This window comes from Lissotriton vulgaris, chromosome 10, assembly GCF_964263255.1.
Source record: "Lissotriton vulgaris chromosome 10, aLisVul1.2, whole genome shotgun sequence".
Lineage (NCBI taxonomy): Eukaryota > Metazoa > Chordata > Amphibia > Caudata > Salamandridae > Lissotriton > Lissotriton vulgaris.
Window position 1 is genome coordinate 251,281,249 of NC_141698.1, and position 26,279 is coordinate 251,307,527.

At 42.7% G+C, this 26,279-nt stretch overlaps 1 protein-coding gene across 3 annotated transcripts in view; it reads left to right on the forward strand.

Annotated features, from left to right (window-relative positions):
- Nucleotides 1–26,279, forward strand: part of LOC147685056 (GTPase IMAP family member 9-like) — a 492,924-nt gene that overhangs the window by 104,308 nt on the left and 362,337 nt on the right. For all 3 annotated transcript variants that reach the window (XM_086940940.1, XM_086940941.1, XM_086940942.1), the window contains exon 3: nt 21,671–21,750. In XM_086940940.1, the coding sequence (XP_086797066.1) occupies nt 21,700–21,750 (51 nt within the window). In that variant the 5' untranslated portion in view covers nt 21,671–21,699. The remainder of the gene's footprint in view (nt 1–21,670; nt 21,751–26,279) is intronic.

The window sequence follows — 26,279 nt, forward strand, 5'->3', positions numbered from 1 at the left end:
TGATATATAGAATGGACAGAGGTTAAAAAGAGAATGTTCATTTCCTCAGGAGGCCCCTTGGAAGAAGGGGGCCCTGGGCAATTGCCCACTTTGCCCTCGCCTTAAAACGTCTCTGCAGTCAGGAAGGGTGGATGCATATTAACGGTATCTCTGGTGATAAATGGGTAGAGTTGGAGGGTCACCTAGGAGAATATGATTTAATTAATGTGATGGGATATGTAGGTGAGGTGGGAGTAATCTCACGACTTACTAAAGAATGGGTAAAGCACCCACCATCGATCATATATTTGTATCTAGAAGCCTGTTGAATAATATAGAAAATGGGGAGGTACTGAAAACTACTTTCGGCTATAATAATGCTCTGACAGCAGCTTTTAGCCTGCCTTTGTGCAAAATGATCCCCAGAACAAATCTCTTGGCCAACCGATGCCAGTTGATAAAAGGCTAACATTAAGTTATTGGCTCGAAAATCCAGCTAATCTTCTGGGTACCTTTTAGTGCCAATCTTGAAGTGTTATTTCAATGCCTAAAACAATACTGTAAATAATATTCACCTTATGCAGGCATATATAGAACCTTGTGACATCATTAAGCAAGATCGTATGAATCCAATTAAGAAAATTTCAGACCATCCAAAAGGATTTGATTCTAAATACACAAGTGTGAATAGGCAATTGAGGCTAGCATTAATGACTTACCTCAGGGTCCCCACTGAGGTGGTGCATGTGATGAGGGTTTATAAGGCAACGTTGAAAAACATGAAGAAAGAGGTTAAGCACCTAGTTGCTGCATCTGAACTAAGCAACTCAAGGGAATTTTGGTCTACCGTCAATGTGTGCAAGCTAGGCTTTTCCGAGAAATTCCAAAAAACTGCCAAATAACAGCAGCAGCGTGGGTCAACTATTTCTCTGCAGTATGTAGTTTGCCAGAAGGTGTATTATCATCCAACCCCTTGGAATTTAGAATATCTCACCGATTCAAGATAGACATACCAGTGGAGGAGGTTAAGGAAGCCACTGAACTTAGACCAGGCCGCAAGACGCCCGGACTGGGGGGACTGCCAATTGATTTAATTAAGTGTATTGTGGAATTATGGGCACTCTTACTGACCAACATTCCTCTGTAATAGTACCAGTTTTTTTTTTAAATAAAGGTAATCAGGAAGACCTCAAGTGCTGTCGCCTGATTTCACTCATTGATACGAGAGTTAAGATAATCGGAAAGGTGATTTTCAATCGGGTTTGTTCTTGAGCTCACAACTGTAACATCTTATATACTACTCAATATGGATTTATGGAGTGAATCAGTACTGTAGAACAGTGTCTAAATCTCCACCTTATTTGGGGTAAATACACTATTTCCAAGGATTGCCCTATACCTAGCATTTACGAACCAGTGGACAGCGTTTAATTTAGTCAGTTATTCCAAACTGTGGCAGATCATGTTGAAACTGTGAAGCCAAAAGGATGGTGGAACCTTCTTTACCAATGCACCTGACCACAATAACCAAGATAATAATATCCCTTTAGATCTAAGGAAGGGAAGGGTGTGCACACCGATATTCACCCACCATCACAATGATAGTTCTATATAGAACTTAAACACAGTTAGATTTATACGCACAGGTGCACCACATATAGGAATTGTATAAACTAGGTCACAAGTTTGATACAAGATAAACCAAGAATCAATTCCAAGAAACAGTTTCTATCAAAAAGAGTCTTTTCTTTATTAGTTAATTTGTCAAAGAGACACAGCCGAAGCGCTTCGTCCCATACGGGACTTCTTCAGGACAAAAATAAAAAGGGCTCCTTGGGTGTAGCAGCAATTCGTTTGAGATGAGCACGTGCGAAGCCAATAATTGTGTTGTGTACAGTCTCTAGATATTTATAAATACACGTTATGTTCTCAAGGGAAACACATTTCTGTAAGTATAACGACGAACGGCAGAATTAAACTGATCTAATTTCCAAGCAAGGAAAAAAGTCTGTATAAATCCAAAGATAAGAAGCCTCGATATATTTCCTAAAGTGCTGAACCTTATAATAATGGCTCCGATCGGCTATCCTCTGTTCAGGACCCGATAACAACCGGGGATCCGTGGCCGACTCGCGGACAAAGAATGATGACGAAAATGCGATCCCCCTCTTGCCTTCTCCAGTACGTATAGCACCTGGTAGAAACTGTCTTTGGACAATTCATTTTTTCAGTTTTACACTCACTGCAGGCAAATTTTGAAGCAGGAGTCAGATATGGGGACTCAGGGGAGCTCACAGAGCCTTTTTCACTGGGTAGAGGCGTGCGCCTGGGGGTGCTGGACGCATTTTTATTTATTTTATATGTTAAAAATCTAACTATATCCATTGCAAATTCCTCAAATACTATCACCATTATAAAAAAATACCATTGCCAGCTCTACTCTATATAATGAGGCAGTACTAATAGCACGAACACCTAATGCCTTACGTTTGCTTGTAATATATTTGTAGAATTCATGTCAAACTTAGATCTGACAATTACATTTTTAATGTCGCACATTATGATCTGTGGCTGTACACATCAAAACATTCCTGCCATCATTCATGGTTCCAGCCGCTTAACTTTAGTTAACAATATCTCATATTTAGAAATCTGCTTTGATTCATCAGGGTCATGGGCTACTTACCTCACTAATGCCTGGCTTAAGTTCACCAGATCTAGAGGTACTGCATAAAATATTCCACGCCTTTCTCAGCACTTGGGCCCTACATAGTATTAAGAGATCTATAAGAGCCAATGCATCCCAAGTACAGTGTGTTGTGATTTGCTAATAGTGCCAATTTATTGGTAGAGGAGAACCGATTTTGAAACAGGATATTAGCAATCCCACAACATCCCTTTCTTAGATTGCCCGTGAAGAATTAGGTCTTCGTTTTTTGGAAGATTGGATTACTAAGCCCCTGTAGCTTTGTGACTTTCAGTCTTGCGCAACTCAGAGGCAACCCATAATCATATCACCCTAAAGGACTTCCTAAGCGTACATAAGTTCTATAGTATCCTTTGGCTGGCCTTTGTCTTGGAAACCATAAAAAGGAATGGTTTCTCGCATTTATATTACAATCCATCTTTAATACTTGCATCAGATAAGAAGGTGGTGAAATCACAGTTTATGTTGACTAATTGATGGTGGAGGGAAGCGTTTGAGGTCACAAAACCCACTGTGAAAGCATACATCTCCCTGGAATCGAATATAGGTATGGCTTTCTATCATATAAGTGTTTGCCACTAGGCGGATGGAAAAGGTTGTTATTGCTTAGACTGCAGTCAGGGATGATTGTCCATCTACTTTATTTTCCATTGGGTCACCAACATGCTTAGTAGTTTAAATCGTGTTCTTGTGATGAAGCTTCCATTTAGTCAATTCTAGGGTTTATGTTTTTCTGCTGACTTTATGTACTCTATACTAAAAGGTTGGTATTTCCATATTTTAAACAATTAAATTTCGCACAATGTAGAGTAGCTTGTCTGCAGCTTCAATTAATTAATGCAGAATTTTGTTTTAGAGTTACTGCTTATCTCAATTCTGTAGCGTAGTCTAAAAAAGTATGCATTGGTAATTTTTATAATTTTTGTATTGTTAATCCTTCATGAATTTTATTCTGTAAATTGTTTACAGTTGTATGCTTGCTTTTGTGTGTTTCACACTCAAATAAAGTTTTTGGACTGACTGATTGACTGACTAGGCATACAAATACCCAAACAAGTAGGAAAAAAGCAAGAGTATCAAGTCCAGTGGGCACAAGATCAGGAGTAGAACAAGGACTGGAGGGACAAAGAATAGAAAAGGCTGGGCCACAACCAGATTGAAGACTTCTAGAAGAATGGAACCTAGGATGATGAGGAGCGTAGACCTAGGCAACCAGAGCCAAAAGAACAACAATTTTTAGAACCAGTGCAAGGTAGACCAGTGGGACCACAACTAAAGGGACCTAGATGATCAAGGCACAGAACTCCAGGAAGATCAAGACTTGGTATACCAGGCAGGGCAGAAGATTGAGCTGAGGTGGAAAGGAGGACCAAGACAAGGAGGCCCGGGAAAACAGGAGCAAGGAGGTCTAAGCCAGGTGGCAAAGACCACGATTACCGGCAGGAGAAACAGGATGACCAAAACAAGGAAGATCGGGACTAAGAAAATGAGTTAGAGCAAATTCAGGATGAAGAGGAGCAGGAGGACTTGGAGGACCAGTGCCAGGTGTATCATGACCAGATAGAAGTGTTCCAGGAGGACTAGGGAAATCAGACCAAGGGAACCAGGTCAGAACCAAAATTTCCAGGCCCAAGCAGACCCAATAATGAAGACAAGGAGGAACAAGACCAGCGGGCACAGTATCAGGTGAACCAAGAGGACAAGGACCAGGGCAAAGAGGATAATGATGATCCAAGCCAGGAAGACTAGATCCAGGTGGACCAGGACAAAAAGAGTCTGGTAGTGCAAGACCAAGCACCCCTGCAGCCCCAGGGTAGGGGGGACCAGTAGGGACATGACAAAGGGGTCTAGGTCCAGAAGCACCAGGAAGGACCCGTATAAGTAAAGGCCGGTAATAAGCAAGGCCAGGAAGATCAGAACCAGGAAGGTTTGGAACCAGGAACATCAGATCTAAGAAACAGGACCAAGGTGAACAGGGCAGGCCTAATAGACCAGTGGTCAGGAAAGTACCGGGAGTATTATTAATAAACCCAAAAAGAAAAACTTGGAGCAGTATCAGAAGGAAGGCTGAGACCAGGATGTAGGTATAGAAGGACCAGGAAAAGATGAAAGAGTAACAGGACGACAAGAAGATCTCTTTAAAGTAGCCCACATGTAATAGGCTATCCATCTTGTAACATTTCCCATTTATGCTTCTTATCTTGACAATCCCTAGATTCCCCCATCTTTTTCTGACCCTTAAAACAGTGATAGAGAATATGGGCTCAAACAGCACATCATTCAAAGTGGATAAAAAGCCAGGACTGTCACTCATGACATGGGATATTTCACAACCAACAGAGGAGGGATGATGGTAAAGGAGCTCAGAGTTATCAGAGATGTGTCTGATTCTGCCACTGTGCTCTGAAGGAAGATCAGGTGCAAAGGAGATAAAACTTGGTAGAGGGGTTTAAAGGTGGGTAGGTGAAAATGGATGTGAAGCATTGCAGAAAGAGTTTGAGAAACTCAGAGGCGTGAAGTCAGCAAAAAAGGTTAATGACTAATAAAGGGGATCAAAGGGCTGTGACAATCGGCAAAAGGGATCGCAGTATATGAAGAAGGCTATAACAAGCAGATTAGGAAATAGGTAAGTTTTAGGTAGGTAGAATTAGATAGGCAATATCATGCCGCTGAATGACAAATGACTGTGATCTCTAGCTGTGTTAGCACTGAGAATCACAGCCAGCAGTAGTAGTTTTGACACCAGATAAGTGTTCTGCAAAGCTCTCTGAGGGCAAGTCAAAGGGTGGTGGGGGTGCCTATGTGTCAGATGTATTTGGAAGGCACCGACAGTAATCTGAGAAACACTTGGATGTCAGAGGAATCTGAAGATGGATGGTACGGTTTTAAGACTAAAGAAATTATTGGATGGGCGGTGATTACACAAAAGAGCATGCCAAAGTGGTCTGGGTGTTGACAGGCTGCCTCTTAGGGCCCACAGAAAAACTGAAAAACAAATAAGATCTTCTAGAGATAATAGTGAGTTCTAAAAAAATAAAGTGCCTGAAGGTTTGAGGGCCTGCTGAAAGGTTCTGATGCCGACAGAGAAGGGATGTATAGTGGTACTGGGTTCTTGGGTGTGAGGCTGGCATAGCTGAACTGAGTATATACAGAAAGATCCGGCAATCTCTGAAGGCCAACAGAGGGCTGTAAAATCTAGCAAAGAGAGCATTATGAGTAGAATGAGCTTGTAGACCTGGCAGTGGGGAGGGTCTAGAGGATTCTGAGGGTAACTGTGTACTAACAAAGGGAATCTTAGAGCCACTGGTGTTGGTTTAGGGGATGTGAACCAACAAGGAGATTATGAAAGCCAGTGGCACTGGCTTACAGGCTCTGAGGATTAGTAGAAGTAGTCAGAGAGACGGTATGGTTATTGAATATTTTTAGTAGGGCTGTGTGCTCTGGAAGAGAGTGATGTTTTGGGCACTGAGGGCCATCACCCGAGGTCAAAGTCTCTCAGAAGCAGTGGGAGTGGGCTGGAGCCAAAAAGGGTTAGTTGGGTAGGTTCTGGAGGAGGTAATCTGGTGTGGCCTGAGGATTAATATAACAACTAATAGATTTTGATGGCCATAAGAGAAGGGATTGTGAAAGCATGCCTGAGGCTAGCGGAGGTTTGAGAGCCATCAAAAGGGTGGGGCAGAGACTGACAGAAAAAATAGGATGGATTATGAGGCCTGGCAGTGGAACTGTGATGGCTACTCCAAGGTGGAGGTAATAAAGGAATTTGCAGGAATGTCTAAGGTCCTGAGGTCTAGAAGAGATTGAAGAGCCAGCGGACATTATCATGGGGGTCAGAAGCCTTGGCAGAGAGTCTCAGATGTCCAGTGAACAAGGGGGTTTAGATGGGGTTTTGTAGAATGAGGCATAAATGAGGATGTGATGCACTGTTTACCCGACTGCATGTGAACTGGTATCCTGACATTTGTCTTTGCCCTGCAACCCAACCAACCTGATATGTGTATGCAGAGGGTTAAGCCTGTCCATGGAAATTTAAGATCCAGAAACTGTTATATGATCCAAAGGGGTGTTCCAAGGGTGCTCTCATATCAGATATGAGACTACTGTACTTGTCCAGGATTGACGGATCTCAAGTGATAGTGCCAGCAAATTGTCATTTGTGAATAATTAATTTTAACCATGCCTTTTTCTGTGTCAGCAGAGAGTGTGGTCTACTGAACTCTCTCACATAAGGTTTACCCGTATGGTGAGAGTCTAAGTTCTGGGCCCAGTGGGATTATTTTGGATCGCCCCTAGTTAAGCATGGTAGAAGATGGATGATGGAAACAGCTTAAGTGTACTTATGGCATTCCTATGGCTGGAGGGTAAGAATCCAGTGAAACAAGTAAAAAGATGGAGACAGAGCTGCCCTCAAACTTTCATTGAGGTCCATGCTAGCAAAGGGCTACTGATCAGTTCCTCCTGAGCTCTGCCATTCTGTAGATGGTAGCACTGACGAGATGGTTAACTGTTTCTGCTGTTAAATATGTGGAAGATTTAAAAAATGGCCTGCTCTTTTGTCTGTCTCTGGTGACTACTTCAGGAGGGCTGATACAGCCAGGTGTAGAAATCTTACACTTCACTGTCCCCTTATTTTGGTTACTCCTACTTGAAGCCGGTACCACTACTAACTGCAGTGAGAACCATCCCCTTGCACAAATGCTGTTTCAGAGCAACAGCCTAAATATAACATTTGAAAGAGAAAACTGTAAGGCAGGATGGTGGCCGTGAGTGCGGTTGTGTGAGCCCGAGCTCCCGGAGCTCTCCCCCCTGCCCGACTTATCGCATTGCTGGCGGTGGTTCTCTGAGGTTGGCGGTAGCCATGCGGAATTGAGAGGAGTCTAGTGGCTGGTCTGTAGTTTGCGCAACTCAGTGTAATGCTGTGGAGCACTTGTCGGGCTCCTCGTGTGGTTGTCTGGCAGCTGATGATCTTCGCTGAGTGGGCTTCCGGGTATGCGCACGGCGGATTCACTGTGCGTGGAGTAAGCATGGGCGAATTTTGCGAATCTCGCGTTCGCGAATTTTGCGGATTTGCGAACTCGCAATCCGCAAAATCCGCGAATTCTCGCGAAATTGCGGATTTTTTTTTTGTGTTTGCGCGGGTTTCTGCCAGTTCGCGAGGGTTTTGTACACTTTCGCAAATTGCGAACTTACCTGTCGGGTCGCAAGTTTCGCGAACTTGTTGTTTCTACGTGTCCAGCCTGTTTGGGACACTCTTCTTCATCACTGCCACTCTCTGTCACCACTGCCACTCTCTGACTACTCATGCCACCCTCTGGCCCACCCATGCCACCCTCTGTTTCATCACAGCACCCTCTGGTTGTCCAGTCAGTGTACATTATTGTGGCAACGCAAGCACACCTTCCCTGCCTCAAGTGACCTGAATTAATTTGGGGCTGATTAATGTGTCACAGAATATTTTTTTAGCTGGCACCTGCTTCCTTAGTGCTTCCTTATTAGTGATCTTTTGCACTTGCTAAGTGCTTTCATTGTTGCAAAATTAGTTACAACACCTGCCCTGCCCCAACTGACAATAATGAATTAGGGGCTGATTAATGGATTTGAACTTCCAGCCTGGCTCCTGCTTGTCTCCCTTAGCTGTAATTCAGGACCTTTGTGGCATATGTGTAACTATTCTGAGGTTCAGAGCAGGGTCACATAATAGTTGCAACTGGCAACTGAACTCTGGAGGGGCCCCTCAGGAAGCACTACAGGAAATGGCTACTAATGATGAGCCTGAACTTTTGAACCTGGTAAGTAGTTTCAGTTTTGCTAAGATCGTATTTCTGCAATTTTGCACTTATTCGCGGGGCGCGAAGTTGTACTGGGAAGCCGCGAACTCACGCGAACAGTGCGAGCAGTGCGAGCAAAATCCGCTGCTCGCGGATTTGCGGATTTTGCGGGAGATTCGCGAATCTCGCGGATTGCGAATTTACCGAAAATCCGCAAAATCCGCGAGCGAAACGGATTTTCCGCCCATGCTTAGCGTGGAGTGCTTACAAAACCTGATGCTGTCCCAGAGACTAGGACGGACAACGCGGCTATGCCCCCAAAAGGCAGGATGAGGAAGGGCGAGAAACACCATGGAGATGGCTGAGAATGGGCCAGCGCAGGAGACAGAGTAGAAGAAACCCAACCCAAATGCTGAGAAAATCCACGTTGAGGGCGGTAAGAAATCCATTCCTGCTCTGTTTCTTTCTGGGAAAGTAAAGAAACCGCTACCCCCAACACCTATGATAAATATGAATGCACAGTCCTGAAACTGGCGCCCTGGGGAAGAATTCTCCCTATGACCCATCACCTGATAAGGAGGGCACAGTGGGGAACAACCCCGAGAGATAGCTAAAGATGGGCAGCAAAGTGGAAAAAGAGTTGAAACTCCCTCGGAGAGCCCGGAGATGAGGGCGACTGGAAATATGGCTGGCAATCAGGATGCCGCAAAGGAAAGTGATTCAGGGGATTTTCCTTTCTTTTAATGTCAGACCCTTCTGATGCCTCGGGGGACGAGACAGACTTGATCACTCACACTAAACAGAGGGATGGCCTCCCTAGTACAGTGCGTAAGAGGGGCGATTCAGGTGTGGGTTCAGGACTTCAGATGGTGGAAAGCACAGATTCCTTTGAGTAGGATTACTCATTTGTGGGCGAGGCCAGGTCCAACGGAGTGACAAGTGGGATACAATCTACTTTAAACCCTGAAGATATCTCCCTGGCTCACATTTACCAGAGTATAAAGGTCCATAAGGAGGAGACATACACTGAGAGCCAGAGCACACAAGGAGCGTGTCTTAAACTCCAGAATTCAGTGCGGAGGGTTGCAAAATCATGCTCCGAGTATGTCAAGAGGTTCAATGAGGCAGAGACACGTGTCTCAAACGTAGAGGATGAGCTCGCTGCACAGAAAGCAACAACAGAGGCGCTGCGCACTGCAAAGGATGAGACCCTCTGGAAGATCACAGACTTGGAGAATCGCATGCGGCACAATATTCTCAGTGTTTTGGACATTTCTGAGGGGGCGGAGGAGCAGGATGCACGGAAACTTGTTATCGAACTGTTCTCTGAGGCTTTTCCTGGGTTAACCCAATGGGATTGTGATCGGGAGATCAAGCAAGCACATAGGTTCCCCTTCACACAACGCAATAGATCAGGACAGAATACTAATAGACCAAGGGCAGTTTTAATATCAATCAACAACTTTTTGGCGAGAGAGGCAGTTTATGACTTGGCGCGACCGGATCGAAAGAAAAGAGGTAAGGGGATAGAGTTCTTTGTGCACCCTGATTATTGCCTCCTTACGGTAGAAAAGAGATGGCAATTGCGTCAGATTATCAATTCATTTTGAGATAAAAATGCGCAAGCTTTTCTGGTGAACCCAGCCAAGCTCAAGGTTATTTATAATGAGCAAGTACGGTTCTTTTCAACAGAGTCAGCGGCAAAGGAGTACCTGCATTCGCTGTAAAAGTGATAAGGGGAGAAACCTAGGTAAAGCGGTGTGGGTTATAGATTATTCACTTGATTAAATGTGTTAGATAGGTAAGATTTTAGATTTAGTGGCAAAGGGTTTTTTTGCTTTTTGCTTGGATTTTGTGTGATATAGGGGTTCAATTTGAAAGCATGGTTTTTGTAAGTGGTGGGGCAAGGGGACCCAGGGGTGCAAAAGCTCGTTCAAACTCGGAGGCCCTGTGCCTCCAATCCTCTTTTTTGGAGAAAGGTGGGGGTAGGTCACAGCTTCGGCTGAAGTTGTGCATGGAAGGGTGGGGGGGTTGGCGAGGGGGGACACTGGTAAACAGAATCCATGATGGTGCAGTGAGATTAACTAAGAAATTCAATGGTTTTAGATATATGGTCCTTATGTTTAGAATATAGATGGAAGATAGGCGTAAAAGTGTTGGCATTCGGCTTTGCTCCCTGAAGGTTTGCGGATTGAACAATTATAAGAAACAACGGGTCTTGGCAGAATTGTGGTTTCTTCAACCAGATCTGGTATGTGTTCAAGAAACCCACATCCAGTGGAGTAAAAGAAAATTATTGGTGGAATTGGGGTTTAATGTGTTGGTATGCACAGAGCAATCCACTACTATACGGGGGTAGCGATATTGGTTAAAAATCATATACAGGGGCCCGGAAGAGTACTAGCAGATAAAGCAGTTAGGTGGGCCATTGCGGAATGTATGATTGGTAACCTAAAATGCACTATTTGTTCAATATATGGGTCAAACTTTGATGAGGCCTCAGTATTAGAAGGGCTTAATGTGGAATTAGCACTATGGCCCACCCCACTGATTATATGTGGAGACTTAAACATACAACACCTTGAGAAAGGGCTGCTGCATGATGACAGTAAATCTTATAGTGGGAGGAAATCTAAATTTGTTAAGGCACTTCAGTCTTTAGTGGCAGATCATGGTTTGGTGGATGTATGGGTGGCACTGAGGGGGTCGGACCCCGCATATACCTTTTACTCACATCCACACCAGAAATTGGTAAGACTAGATTTTTTTTATACAGGCGGTTACTGTCGGTGGTAACATTCAGGTCCACCCACGGATATCTTCGGATCACGGCTCTCTAGTATTGAATCTTGGTATGCTCAAGACTGGCATTAGGCCTCAAACTTTCTCATTTTATCGAAAGCTGCTTCTTGATAGTGATTAAATGGCACATATGAAGGTGTGGATTGAGCAATTTTTGGCTATAAACTGCAACATGGCTCAGACTGGGTCAGTGTAGTATGCTTTAAAGGCGGGCTTTAGGGCTGAAACTTTTCGCTTTGGGCTACATAAGCAGAAGCAGATGCAAGCAGCTGTACAGGAACTATGTGGCAACCTGTCAACAGCGGAAGAAATACTTATGCAGGGGATTCAGGTTGGACTTGAGATCTCTGATCTTCAGATGCACATAGCCAGGTTTAAGGCTAAAATAAATCTACACTGGAGAATAGAAATAGCCATGAAACACTCTAGCAAAAGGAGCCAAAGTAATAAATATGGAGAGGCAACTGGCCGCTGTTTGGCGCAAAGGTTGCGATCAAGGGAGGTTGCCCAAAGAATTGGACCAGTAGTAGATGCTAGGGGGAATATGGTAGATACAGATGAAGGGATCTTAGAGGTGTTTCACGGTTATTATGAGGCACTTTAATCTGGGGAATCCTCTGATGTACAGGTCAGGGAAAAGCTGTTACAGGGCCTTAACTGTAAAAAAGTAAACCCGCTAGATGCAGAAAGGCTTGAGGAACCTATTACAATGGAAGAACTAGAAGGAGCTATTAATAGTTTAGCCTCTGGTAAAGCAGCAGGGCCTGACAAGCTGCAGCTGGAAATATATAAAACTTTTTTTAGTGAACTTAAAACCGATATGCTCATCACTTTTCTACAGGCACAAGTCGGAGCTGCCCCCCTGTCTTGGGATGAGGCTAGCATATTAGTTTTTAAAAAGAACGAAAAGCCTGCGAACAACCAGGTTCATATCGGCCAATATCATTATTAAATTTAGAAGGCAAAATCTATGCCTAAATCCTCGCCACCCGGTTGGCTAACGTAATTATCCCGTTAGTATCAACTCGACAACATGGGTTTGAACCTAAGAGGGGGACGGCTAATCATATTAATCAGGTGGTAACCTTGTTAAATATAGCTAACACTATGGGGAATAAATTCAGTTTGATTTTATTAGACGCCGAAAAAGCGTTCGACCGGGTCGCATGGGAATTTTTATAGGCAGTATTACGACAGGCAGGCTTTAAGCAAAACTTTCTTTTAGCCATTCAAGTTTTATAAAGAGACTCACCTGCTAAGATATGTATCATGGGTCTTGAGACAGACTCGGTATATATAACACGGGGCACAAGACAGGGGTGTCCTTGCTCTACTTTGTGGTTTTCATTATATAGTAACCCATTTTTAATGATGTTGGAGCAAAGTGCAGGAATAGAGCCAGTAATTTGGAAACAAGAGCATTATGAAGTTTTTCCATATGCTGATGATGTGGCAGTGGTCACCCCTAACCGTATGGGGGCTATATCCAAGATAGAACTGCTAACATTAGAATTTGGAGCCTGATACAAGTTGAATGTGTCTAAAACACAAAAATTGTGTTTAAACTAAGAGGGCTTCAATGATCAAAGGGTCTTAAGTGAGGTATCATACTTAGGGGTTATAAGAAGGACATGTTTAAAATCATTGGTTGAGGTCAATTGGGGCAATATTCTAACTTCGATACGGAAGCAGTTAGACCAGTGTGAATGTTTACATCTGACACTTGTTGGACGGTGCAATGTTCATAAACTGTTAATTTTACCAAAAGTTTTATATTTTTTTATATCTGTTCCGCTAGAAATCTCTTGTGCCTAACTCGTTGCATTACAGTTGATATGTGATAGGTTTCTATGGGCACAAGGGAAACCCCGAAGAACAATGCACTATATGATTTTACCTCAGGAGAAAGGTGGATGGGCAGTGCCTGATTTTACTTTACATTATCTGGTGTGTATCTTGCAACTCATGAATATTTTATAAACGGGGGTAGAACCGCTTAGTATTGCCGAAGCTCCCACGATATACCAAATGTTGTTGGGTAGCGATGCGAAAAATCCTCTGTTAGCCTGGAGCCTAACTACAAAAAAAACATGTTCAAGGTTTTAAATGCTGCCTATAAGGTGTGAAAAGTGGTGCGAAAATGCTACAGATTCGAGAGGGTCTCCCAGTATACCCCGTTTGCTGTCTCCACACTTTTGCCCCTATATTTTGGGATAGGACCGTAGACAGATGGCAGACAAGAGATATTTAATGCATCGGGGATGTATATGATAATGGGGGATTGATGTCCTTTGAGATGCTGGCCGAGAAATTTCACCCCCCTAGAGCCAATTTTTTTTAATATTTACAAATCCGTGACTACCTATGTAAAAGCCAATGGAAGGTTGATCTAAATCATGTAGTTGAAGCTGTAAGGAGAGATGTACGCATTGGTTTGTTGTATAATATATTATTAGAGACATACAGCCACATGCATCAAGTGATTTAGGAATCGCAAACGGTGCGAATCGCAAAATTCGGCCGTTTGCGATTCCTAAATCACTATTTGGGATGCATCAATCAAAAATACATGAAATCGCTATTTTTTGCAACTTCTCAAAATGCGATTGCATTTAAGGAATCACAATTTGCGATTCCTTAAATGCAATGCATGACACCTAAAAAAATTGCGAATTCGCAATTAAGAGGAAAAAATTATCATGAGATTGGACCTCATGGTAATTTGCGAAAATTCTGAAAAATGCAATTTTGTGCATTTTTCAAACTGTCATGTTGTGCACACACATGCCCTTAGGGCATGTGTGTCCAGAACATATGTGCATAGATTGATTTCAGGGGTGCAACAGGGTGTCCTTTAGACACCCGTGCACCCTTGAAATCGCAATCTCAACTTGCGATTAGCTGATTGCGATTCGCAAATTGAGATTGTCTTCCCATTTATTCCTATGGGCCTTTTGGCCCATAGGAATCAATGGGAAGGGATTCCTTAATTGCGATTCGCAAATTGTGAATCGCAATTAAGGAAAAATAAGGAATCGCTAAAAAATTTGCGATTTTTTGATGCATTGCCGTTTGCGATTCCTTAATTGCGATTCCTTAATTTTCACAATTAAGGAATCACAAACGGCACCAATGATGCATGTACCTGTAAGGGTGGGGATTTAGACAGACATAATACAAAGTGAGACAACAGGCTTGGGTATCAAGGTAAACGGGTGGAATACTCTATTGAATTGGCGGGGAGGTTATTGATGTCTGCTAATGTCCGTGCACAGCACTACAAGACCGTTTCTAACCTTTATTATACTCTAGCCAGGTTGTTAAAATGGGGTGGAGTTAATGACTGCAAGGGTTTTCTCTATGGAGTTGATGATTTGAAAATTGTACACATCTTCTTTTGGTGTGGACACTTAAGTACAATTTGGGGGCACTTAGAAAAGTTTCTGGCGGAATTGCTTGGGGGTCCAATAAAACTAGCTGCAACTCATGTGTTGTTGGGGGTAGTGGAGGGTGATGGATGTGACCAGCTGGCATATAGATATCGATATTTGATCTTTGTGGCCACTGCTATAGATAGGCTCTGTGTTGCCTCAATGTGGCTTCATAAAGATGCCCCGACGTTTGAGCTATGGAGGGCAAGATTTTATACCATTTTTAACCTAGAACACAGCCTATATGCTCTAAAGGGGGCTCGAAAGAGGAAATTAGGTATGGAAATTTGGGGGCTGGTGATCTCCTATGTGGATGAGTGATGTGTCATTTGGCAAATTAAGCATTCGCACTTTATGGAACTATGATATATTGTGTATGTTACACTTTGCACTTTTGTTCTGAAGCTATATTTGATGTATTTTGCACGCCTCACTTTGCACTTTAGAGCTGCAATAATATTGGATAAACTCTTAGTGATGAATATGCTAACCATTATGTCTATTTTTACCTAATTTCTGCTTTTATAGGATCATGTGGATGTTTGATACCATTGATTATATAACTGTAATGAACTAAATGTATTGTAACTTTAACTGTCATGGATTAATGAAAATATATTTAAAAAAAATGAAAGATAACACTGTATTCCAGTTCTGAAACCTTAAACAGCATATTAAAATATCCTGTACGGGTAATGTGTATGAAAGGTGGACTAATACATTATTGATTCCTAGGACAGAAGAATGGAGGTAACACAGCATCTCTGTTTATTCACAGTGTATTATTTCCCACAATATTTGTAATACAGTCCATATATAAAATATCTATCTCAGTCTCTTTGTCTTTGATATGTCTTTCTCTGATTTACTGGGAATATTCCTCCATATTCAAATGATATTTTGTAAATAGTAAAGAAAACAATATCCTTAAGTTGAGCATATGGTGGGGATTAGTAGACACCTCACAGACCTACCCTCTAAACCTTCCTCACTAAATTCTTCCTTGTCCCGAGAGAAAGACAAAGCAATAGTATTCTCAGGTGGATGACCTGAATGTTCTTCCCCACTCCCCCTAAAAACAACCTCCTTTTACTCCCTTGGAAATGACTTCTTAAAAGAAAAAAGAGGCAGTGGTAATGTCTGGTGTGCAGCCTGAATCCAGGCCTGGATCTGGATCGACACCAGTTGACCTTACTCGACCTTCCCTGGCACCGATCTTGGCGATGACGCCTCTGGTGTTGACCATCCCCTGGCTGGCGAAGCCCATATCCTCACGCCCAATATGGACTCAGAACAGGACCAACGTCAGCCAATTTCAGATCTGATGCCGGAGGTTACTTTCATTTCCGTGTTCATCCCAGGTGTTCCCTATCACCCTGAAGGTGGTAATGAGGACTGGGAGGGGTCACTGGACTTTTTGGAAGACCAGCTGGAAGAACTGGACTGGAGAGAGGAATTGGAGGACACCAGTAGTATGGACACCTCCCCAGACAATGGCATGCTTTTTCCCCCTACCGTGGCTATAGAGGAGGGAGCTTCCTATGCTGTAGTGGTACATGATGTATCCAAGACAACAAGGGCACCCATACGAGTCATCACAGGACCTCGGGGAACATATTTTTACAACAACAGTGGTCCCATGCAAGAGAGATGAGAGGAAACAATAAATATAGACACAATGGAGACTATATTAAGTAGTATGACTTGTCCAGCCAGACAGGGGTCAAGAATGTTTACTATACAATTGATAAGTCACATAAAATACCTTCAACAATTCTTTAGAGTAGGGCACAAGCCTGTACCCTTACTCTTACAGATCGGCAAGGTGAATAGATAGTAAAGAGACAGAGAAGGATATTTAGGCAGACGTTAACGATTTCTGTAAATAAAGCAGTAACAGAAATTCAGTTCACACCATTACAAGCATATCACATTCAGTATACATTTCATAGTATATGGTGCTTCAACAGGTCGACGGCGTTTCGATCCCATTTACACAATCAAAGGGATCATCATCAGGACAAAGAGTATGCCTAAATAATACAAGCCACAGTAGCCTGATTGACCCTGAGTGAGGCGGTCAGGCAGAATGGAGGGAGAGGGAGGGACATCACGGCATCAGTATATAGGAGAATTATGTCATACACCGGCCAGGGCTCGGTTGTAAATGAGTTGTTTACGTGGGTTGGGCGAAAAATCTGGTCATCATCCCGTAATAGGGTGGGAGTTGCGCGCCAGAGGATAGCTTGGTCGCATATTCTTTCGGGAGCCGTTTAATCAGGCTTCAGGCGTCTTCCCTGGCAGTGCCAGGGAAGACGCCTGAAGCCTGAAGCCTGAAGCCTGAAGCCTGATTAAACGGCTCCCGAAAGAATACGCGACCAAGCTACCCTCTGGCACGCAACTCCCACCCTATTACGGGATGATGACCTGATTGTTCGCCCAACCCGAGGAATACTCTCCTTGGCTCATTTGTCTTCTAATTATGCGTTTATTCCTGTTTTATATTCTTACTTGATGTCGATATTGCACCTATGTCTTTCCTTCCATTCTTTTGTAAAGCGCTCTGATATCCTTCAGGATCTTGTTTGTGCTATATCAAACTTTATAAATAAAATAAAATAAAAGGTGAAGTTCAAAATGCTCATATTTGCTCAGGCTCTGTCTGCCCTCGACCCTGGAGACTGAATAGTGGTGTTGGACTTGCAAGACGCCTACTTTCATATTCCCGTCCTGCCATCCCACAGACGCTACCTACGGTTCATAGTAGGTCACAAGCATCACCTTTGGCCTTACCAGCACCCCTCGAATGTCCAGAACGCCACTGCCAGACTAGTCCTAAACCTACCGTGCCACAGCCACATCAGCTAACACCTACGGACCCTACACTGGCTCCCGTCGAGAAGAGAATCACCTTCAAGCTTCACACCCAAGTACACAAGGACCTCCACAAAGTCACCCACCAACCTGAACCACTGCCTCACATTCCACGCTCCCCAGCATTCTCTCCGCTCGGCCCAGCTCTCCCTCGCAATGGTACCTAGGATATAGAAAAGCAGAACAGGAGGGCGCTCCTTCTCCCTCCTCGTGGCCAAGGCATGAAACTCTACACCTCTGACAGACTGCATTGCTCCCTAAGTCCCTAAAAGACCTCAAGAGCTTGCTCTTTGATGGAGCTCAGTGAACCTCCAGGATCTGTGGATCCCCCCTGCCCCCTTCCCCCCAGCGCCATGAGACCCATTCTGGGTGAGTAGCTTGTGCTTTATAAACCCCCTGATTGATTAATTGACTCTCAAAGGTGACAGGCTACAGTTAGGATTATTATTATTTGTGAAACTTAGAAGTTCACTGAAAAAATGGAGGTTAGAAGGACATTATAATTAGGAAATATAATTTAAAAGAACATAGAAATTCACTGAATAAAAAACAAAGGTTACAGGGACGTTATAGTTAGCCTCATATTACACTCATACAAAACCATAGAAATTAAGCAGTTATAGTTAACTCAGGTAAGTATAACTTACACCCCTAAAATGCACTGCTTAAGAACTCACATATTACATCACTCATAACATGCTCAGTGACATCACTGATGACATCATCAACTGAACAACCCACACACTCACTCACCCCCATAAACCTCTCATATACCTAGTGACACAACCACTCACATACTAATTCAAAGACCCTTAGATGTATGCACACGCCCAAACACTCATGCATAGAGCCACTAACCTACTCAAACAAATACTAACACATGTACTTGATTGTCTAAACTGTTACAACCATATACCTTTCCATAGAACTTCTCTCACACTCACTTACTCATCCATACAGCTACTCACACAACCACTCACTCACCAAAACAGCCACTAACACACATACTCATGCAACCATTCACACACCCACTCACTCACCCATACACCCACTTAGACACCCATTCATGCACCCATATAGCCACTCATGTACCCTCTAATTCACCTATACAGACACTCATGCATCTGCTCACGCACCCATACAGCCACTAATATACCCTCTCATTCACAATTTATTGGCACTCACACACCCACTCCCTCACCCATGCAGCTACTCATGCATCCTCTTATTTTTCATTTACAGCTACTTACACATCTACTCACTGACCCATACAGCCACTCACACAGCTACTCTCCCACTCAAACAGCCACTGACACACCCACTCACTCACCCATACAAAAACGTACACACCAACTCACTCATCTATATGGTCTCCAACATACCCACTCACTCATCCATACCCCACTTACACATCCACTCATTACCCATGCAGGCACTCACATGGCCACTTACTCACCCATACAGCTACTCACACCTACCTATTCCCCCATACAGGCACACACATACCCACTCACATGAATATGCACAGTTAAACAGACACTCATATAATGTATGCTTTAAAATAGAATCAAGCTGTAGTAGTACCCAAACTAAATTAATTTAACTTTTGTGGTACCCTAGTATATATGTTTAACACTCAGAATGTTTCGGAAAACACTCACAATCACTGGATCATGTCATCAGTGATATTATTTGGGATGTCATAGGCAATGTCATCAGTGATGTCACAGACCATTCAGTGAATTTATAAGGTTTTCTAAATTCAATTTTTTAACTATAATATTCCTCTAACCTTTGTTTTTTTCAGTGAAAACAATAAAGAGAAATTTAAGGACAATATAGTTTGGGTCAGATTTCACACGCACAAAACCATAGAAATTCGGCAGTTATAGTTACCTAAGCTAACTATAACTTACTCTCCCATAATGAACTGCTTTTGATCTCATATATTACATAATTTGTGTAACCTTTGGCTTTTTTTGTGAATTTCTAAGTTGTTTAAATTCTGTTTCCTAACTGTAACCTGTAACCTTTGAGAGTGTGTATGTAAGAGGCTGTATGGTTTGGTTAGTGAGTGTGCGAATGGCTGATTGGGTCTTTGAGTGGGTGTGTGAATAGCTGTATGGGTGTGTGAGTGGATGTATGTGTGTACATAGGTGTATGAGTGGGTTTGTGGGTATGTGAGTAAATGTACAGGTCAGTGACTGAGTGTGTTAGTGGCTGTAAGGGTGTGCGAGTGGCTGCATGTGTTTTTGAATGAGTGTGTGAGTGGCTGTATGGGTTGGTGACTGGGTGTGAGTGGCGTTGTGGATGTATGAGTTGGTCTGTCAGTGCAAGCATGGATTTCTGAGCAGGTATGTAAGTGCTTTTGCAGCTCTATCAGTGGGTCTGTCAGTACCTGTGTGGTTCTGTCAGTGGGTGTGTGAGTGCATGTGTGGGTCTGTGAGTTAGTTTGTGATTGTTTTGTGAGTCTGTGGGTGGGTATGTCAGTGCCTATGTGGGTATGTGAGTGGGTCTCTAAATGCATTCATGGGTCTGTGAATGGGAGCGTGAGTACCGGTGTTGGTCTGTGAATAGGCTCGGCAGTGCCTGCATGGGTATGTGAGAGTGTTTGTATGGGTCTGTGAGTGGGTGTGAGAGTGTCTGTCTGGGTGTGTGAGTGGATGTGTGAGTGGCTATGCAGGTCTGTGAGTAGATGTGAGACTGTCTCTGTGGGTCTGTGAATGGGTGTGTGAGTAGCTGTGTGGGTCTGTGAATAGGTATAAGAGTCCCTGTGTGGGTCTGTGAGTGGGTGTTTGAGTAGCTGTGTGAGTCCATTAGTAGGTACAGGAGTGCCTGAGTGGGTCTGCGGATGGGTGTTTTAGTACCTGCAAGAGTCTGTGAGTAGGACTATGAGCAGGTGTGTGAGTGCCTTCATGGTTATGTGAGTGGATGTCTATGTTCCTGCATGGGTATGTGAGTGGGTATGTGTGTTCTCTATGTGAGTCTGTGAAAGCCTTAATGGGTATGTAATTGGCGGTGTCAATGTCTGGATTGGTCTAGGAGTGGGTGTGTGAATGCCTGTTTGGGTCTGTGAGTGCTTGATAGCTCATTGAGTGTGTAGATTTGACTGCCTGCATAAATCTTTGAGTGGGTATGACTACCTGTGTGGGTCTGTAAAGTGTGGGTATCAGAGTGGGCATAAAATGTTTTTTTCTCTTCAAAACGTGCAAACATTTTTTAATCCTGTGCGTATTTGGATGGGGTGCCCAACTGAATTTCGCTGTAGATCAGGGATTCCAATAGTTGAAACATTTTTTTTCTCAATTTCATGCCCAAATAGGTCCCTCTGACACTGCTCTAACATACCTATGGGGTCAGAGTACCTCTATCCTGATCCCTTAAATCACTTTTTGGGATAATTTTTGGGCTTTCGGATTGCTTCCTGATACTTAAAATGGCAGCCGCAACATCCTGGTCAGGTTGTGGCTAGCCAATCACGGCATTGCTGGTGGCGTGTGAATTTGCGTATCCACCTCTGGGGGATCTGATTTGGGTCTGTGTCCCTAGCTATACAAATGAATTTTTTCTTTAAAATCTCTGCAACTATTGAATGGATTTACACCAAATCTCAAAAGGGCTCTTTCTGGACCAGGTGCTACTTTCTCAGCCTCCACTTGAAAGATCACCCCAAAACATGCCATGCAGATCTAGACAGAGTGGGCCACATTGTTTGGAAACGTGTGTGAAGATTCATCAAACAGCACCAACGTTATAAGCAAACCCAAATACTCTTTTCCTATGGAAACTAGATCCTGACTGTAACTACCTACTGGTGACTGCTAATAGGTAATATATATGCACATACATACATATGAAATGAGCAAGGACGGGAAGCATGAGAACAAGTTAGAAGATTGTGTGAAGTGTTAGACACTATACATGACATTTTACACTTTTGTGTTCCCTTTGAGTTAGGTGCCTATAACAGAACAGCAAGTGGCTAACTTCATTGATCAGAAGCATATATTTTTAGAAGACTTGTGTCAGTGTACACCCTCAAGTGTGCACAAATGCCCAGCATCTCTAAGAGTTAATGCAAATAATGATTATTTTTTGGCTTGTTGCAGGAACATCCAAAGTCAACCTAAATTCAAGAATGGCCTCTAACGTTTCTTATGGTAACAGCAATGATGATGAAGATATTTACGTAAGTTTGTTATTATCCATGCACTCCTTATGAACGGAATAAAAACACCTTTACATATTACATTACAGTTTAGTGGATGTTGTAAAGAATGTTTTCTGAGCTAAATACTATCAGATTTGTCCAGTGACATTGTCCTTCCAATAAGACCCTGATAAATTGATTCATAAGAGTTCTTGCGGTATGCTTGACAGAGTTCGTACTGTGGGTCTTTATTATTTAGACATGGGGAGGCCAAACCACTCCAATCTGGCCACATGCTGGAGTACTGTGGGAAATTGGGTTGTTGATTGAGGAGGTGTGTGATCACTTATCAAGCAACATCCACAATCCTTGTCAGGCTGAATCACAGACGTCAATTATTACAAATAAAAGAATAAAAATAACAAATCTGAATCATGTCTGGAGGTTTGGAGTGGGTTAGTAGTTGTATTAGACCTCAGCCATTAGAGGTGGGGGCTTGAACAAATAAGACTGATAAAGAGACTGACATGATTAGCACTGCAGTCTCTTCCTTTTATGCTGAATGCCACTTTGTGTTTGGAGAAGGATTAGGGAGTAAACGTAAAAGCTGGAAATGCACAATAGATGTCATGTGAGTCTTGAGCACTGTGACATTGGTGGAAGTCTGAGGTGAGGGGGTAGAAGAACTTGATGGGGAAGAGAGGAAGTGGCAGTAAATTGGGTTGTTGTTAATACATTAAATCAGTGGTAATTAAACTGTAGTTGAGGACACCAGGGGGTCCACTAGGCCTATACAGGGGGTCTTTATCTGCTTTGCAAAATTAAATATTATGAAAATGAATACATCACAATTAATAAAATGAATACAATAAAGAAGCAACATTTAGTTTTTTTAAATTTCTTTATAATAATTGAGATATTTGAGCATTTGTTTAGTGTAAACTGGTTTTTTATTTGTATTAAGTGTTTTGAGGTTGAAATTATAGAATGTGCTTAGGCCAGGAATCCCTGTCTTCTAATAATGATACAATGAGGGTCCACAGAAGTCATAAGGTTAAGAATTGCTGCATTAGATGATCTAAGGTTAGAAAAGTAAAAATGATTTGTAGAGAGTTAGATAAGAAGAAGAGGAAGGGTTTAGAGGGTGAGATGAAGGGGTGAAACAAGAGGAGAGGTAGATCTGAGGGGGAGTGTAAAGAAGTGTAAGGCTGAGATATGGGGAAGATGTAGGATTTTAGGAATACATAGGAGGAGAAAAGTGTTAGAGACAGAAAGGTATGGAGGATATAGGGGAGATACAGGAGTGCAAGAGTGGAAGCGTGACAGAAGATAGTGAGAGGGTATTAGACTCTGAGAGATAGAAAAAAGAAGAAGACATGGAAGAGGGAGGAAGGGACATGTGTTAGTGGGTGACAGTTGGGAAGAAGAAAAGAGTGTTAGAAAGGGAAAAGAGAAAGGGTGTCAGATGGTGAGAAGTAGAGACAAGACAGGATAGGAAAGGTTGGGCTGGGCTACGAGAGGCGGAAGCAGAGTGATCAAGAGTGTTGCACCGCTGTTGAGGTGTAGAGGAAGGTTAAGAGAGAAAAGAAGAATGATGTTAGTGGGTGAGAGGCAGGTAGAGGTAACAGAGTAGAGACAGGGGCACCGAGGAAAAGTAGATGTGGAAAGGAAAGGGTTGTGTTGTGTATATCAATTGGGGAACAGCATTCCGTTTTGTGAGAAGGATGGGAAAAGCTAGCTTGGGGTTGAGATAGTCGGGTCAAACAATTTCTTTGTGGTATTAAACATTTAAGTACACATAACTCTTGAAAACACACAGAAGAACAAGCAAAATATGTTATTACGAAAAAGATAATATTTTACTTTGCATTTTCACATTTTTCAGATTAGGTCAAAAATTACCACGACAAACAAGAAAAGGCTGTCAGATAATTAAATTGGTAAAACGGCGCATGTGACCGTGATTAAAGTGACATAGTGAGTGCGGTGAGAAAGTAACGAAATGTATGTATTAAACACAAAGGTGACAAAATACTGTACATATATTTACAATCAAATCTTTTTGAAAACAAGCTCCAATTTCAAATTTGAAAAACAATGGCACTAGCTCGATAAATGAATTATATGGATTTGCTTGTTAACGAGCCTGTTAGAGCATGGATGGACAAACAACCATTGATGTTTCGACCCTGACAAACAGCATAAGTTAAGGATGTCAAAGACGGATCTTCTTCAGGACAGGGTGGTGTGTTGGACAGCCTGCAGAAGAAATTCTGGGTGAGTGCATGTTTATATCGTAAGTGGAAACATGCCAATAAATGGACGATATACGATCCACTCACCGGGTCTTCGGAAATTGAAGGAAGCAAATGGGGCAAGCCCATGGGGCCTTGCGATGGCTAGGTCTGGGGTGTAATCCAACTGAACGTCAAGTGTAGACTGTATCAGGTATCTGAAGTAATGATAGGGGGAAGATGTTAATAGTGTCAACTCCTCCCTAGATGCACTTGAAAAGAGGTGGATTGGCGGATCAAACATATCTGAAGCGGAGATTGACCCAGTCATTCAGAGCATTTGTAATTAATTCAATTATTTGATTTGCAATCAGGACAGTAGTGGAGCATCAAATTGTAAAGGGCATCAGACTGTAGGACGAAATACATCCTGAGTAAGCGGTTCTTAAAAAGATCAATGTTTAAAAAACAAAAAAATCTAAAAATCGAACAAATCGAACTCTGGACAAAAATATACCTGGATATCCATTTGCGGTTTGCAGAAGCACTTTAGGAAGTGGCAATTAAAGTCATACGCTGCGTCATTTTGACTCTACATTGAGACAAGAAAAGAAAAGAAGACCCCAATCTAAGTCCAGGAGTTCAAAAAAACGTGGGAATGGAGCCAAGTAAATGTGCTCGCATGCGCATACCTGATGAAATCTTGTCCGTCGGCAGGATTCGGTGATCGATGCTGACAACCGCGGAGACGCTTGTGATTAAATAGAGCTCTGCGTGATAGAACAGACGTACACACTAGCGTGCAGCAGCTCAAACCAGAAGGAAACGGGATTAGAATAGAAAAAAAGACTTCCCGGTTATAGGATGGGGATACAATTGAGATGTGGAATGTCATGGCCTGATTTTGATGTCCTAGAAGGATACGATTTCCAGTATTGCATAAAAACCTTTACAATTGCAACAGGTACAAGTGGCAACTGTATCTGAATTATTTAGCGGCCCTTAATGGCTGCATCTACGCATTGTTAGTGAATACAACCGCATGTTGGAACTGCTTATGTGGACAATGTCAAGGCATTATAAGGGTATACAATTGTACAAACAAATGAATAAAAACAGTGTCAAATGGTAGTTAATTTTTAAGATCAATTATGTGGATTAGACTCTTACGGCATGCCTTTGTGAACATACAGAAATCACATAAGAAACATGAGTAACATCAAATGAGACTGTTTAAAATTATTATACATACAAGGATGGCACTCTATACATGAAGTGTACTGACTGGTCTATTAAGGCTCATGTTTGCAAGGGTACTGAGATCACAAGTGTGACCCTTGGGGAATGTGTTACATGCCTCACAGAAATGTTTCTATGTAAGGGATAGGCTCTTGATAATGAACTGCAGGAACCTTTCTGTGTTGGGGACTGACTCATTTTGATGTAATATACCCTACTAGAGAAACTATGGTGTGCTGTGTAGATTTAAGCTGAAGCCTCTCTAACTTGTGAAACTAGGGGGAGAACAGTGTCATCTGGTCCTAAGTTGGCCCATCTGCTTGTGTGTCTCCTCAATTTTTTTTAAGCCAGGAGACACTGTGTTCAATAGGTGGATTAACTTACATTCCTTGAGATTGAGAGAAGCTATCAGATCCCCTCCCTGGGATGCATTTATACTTTCTCAAGGACAGTCCATCTAAGGCTTTCAGGGTGATGTAAAGAATTGACAAAGTGGTCGACTAGGGGCACCCCTGGAGTGCAACATCTAAACCTGCTGATGTGTTGTAGGATCCTGCATTTTATCTTTTGTGTTGTTTGTCCCATGCATAGTTTATCGCAGGGACATTTGATGACATAAATCAAATTGGTGCTATTACAATTGGTGAAATGTAGCCGCATTTGTGGTGACCTATCACCGGGGGTAAGTTGAGTTGCGTTCGTAGGTCAGGTTGCTTGGGAGTGTCTAGATATGCACTGACTACAGAGTCTCTGATGTTTCTTACACATTTAAAGGTAAATAGTGGATCTTTTGTGTTCCCAATGTCTGTTGCCACCAAATTCCAATATTTTTGATTATCCTCTTGATCTTGCTGCTTCTGTCCTGGGAGTGAAAGGACTGCATTTTGCTTTCTCCATCCTACTTCCAAGGTTCTACATTAGGTTGATTTGAGCTTGCCTCCATTTAAGAAGTCTCAGGGTCATCATAGGCTTCAACTATCAGTACCTGGGATCTCCTGCTGGGAGTCCTGACTTGCCAAATTCAGTTCCTGGGCCTTTGGAAGTGAGAACTGGTGCTGGTAAGAAGAAACCAAAGCATTGACACCGATTGACTAT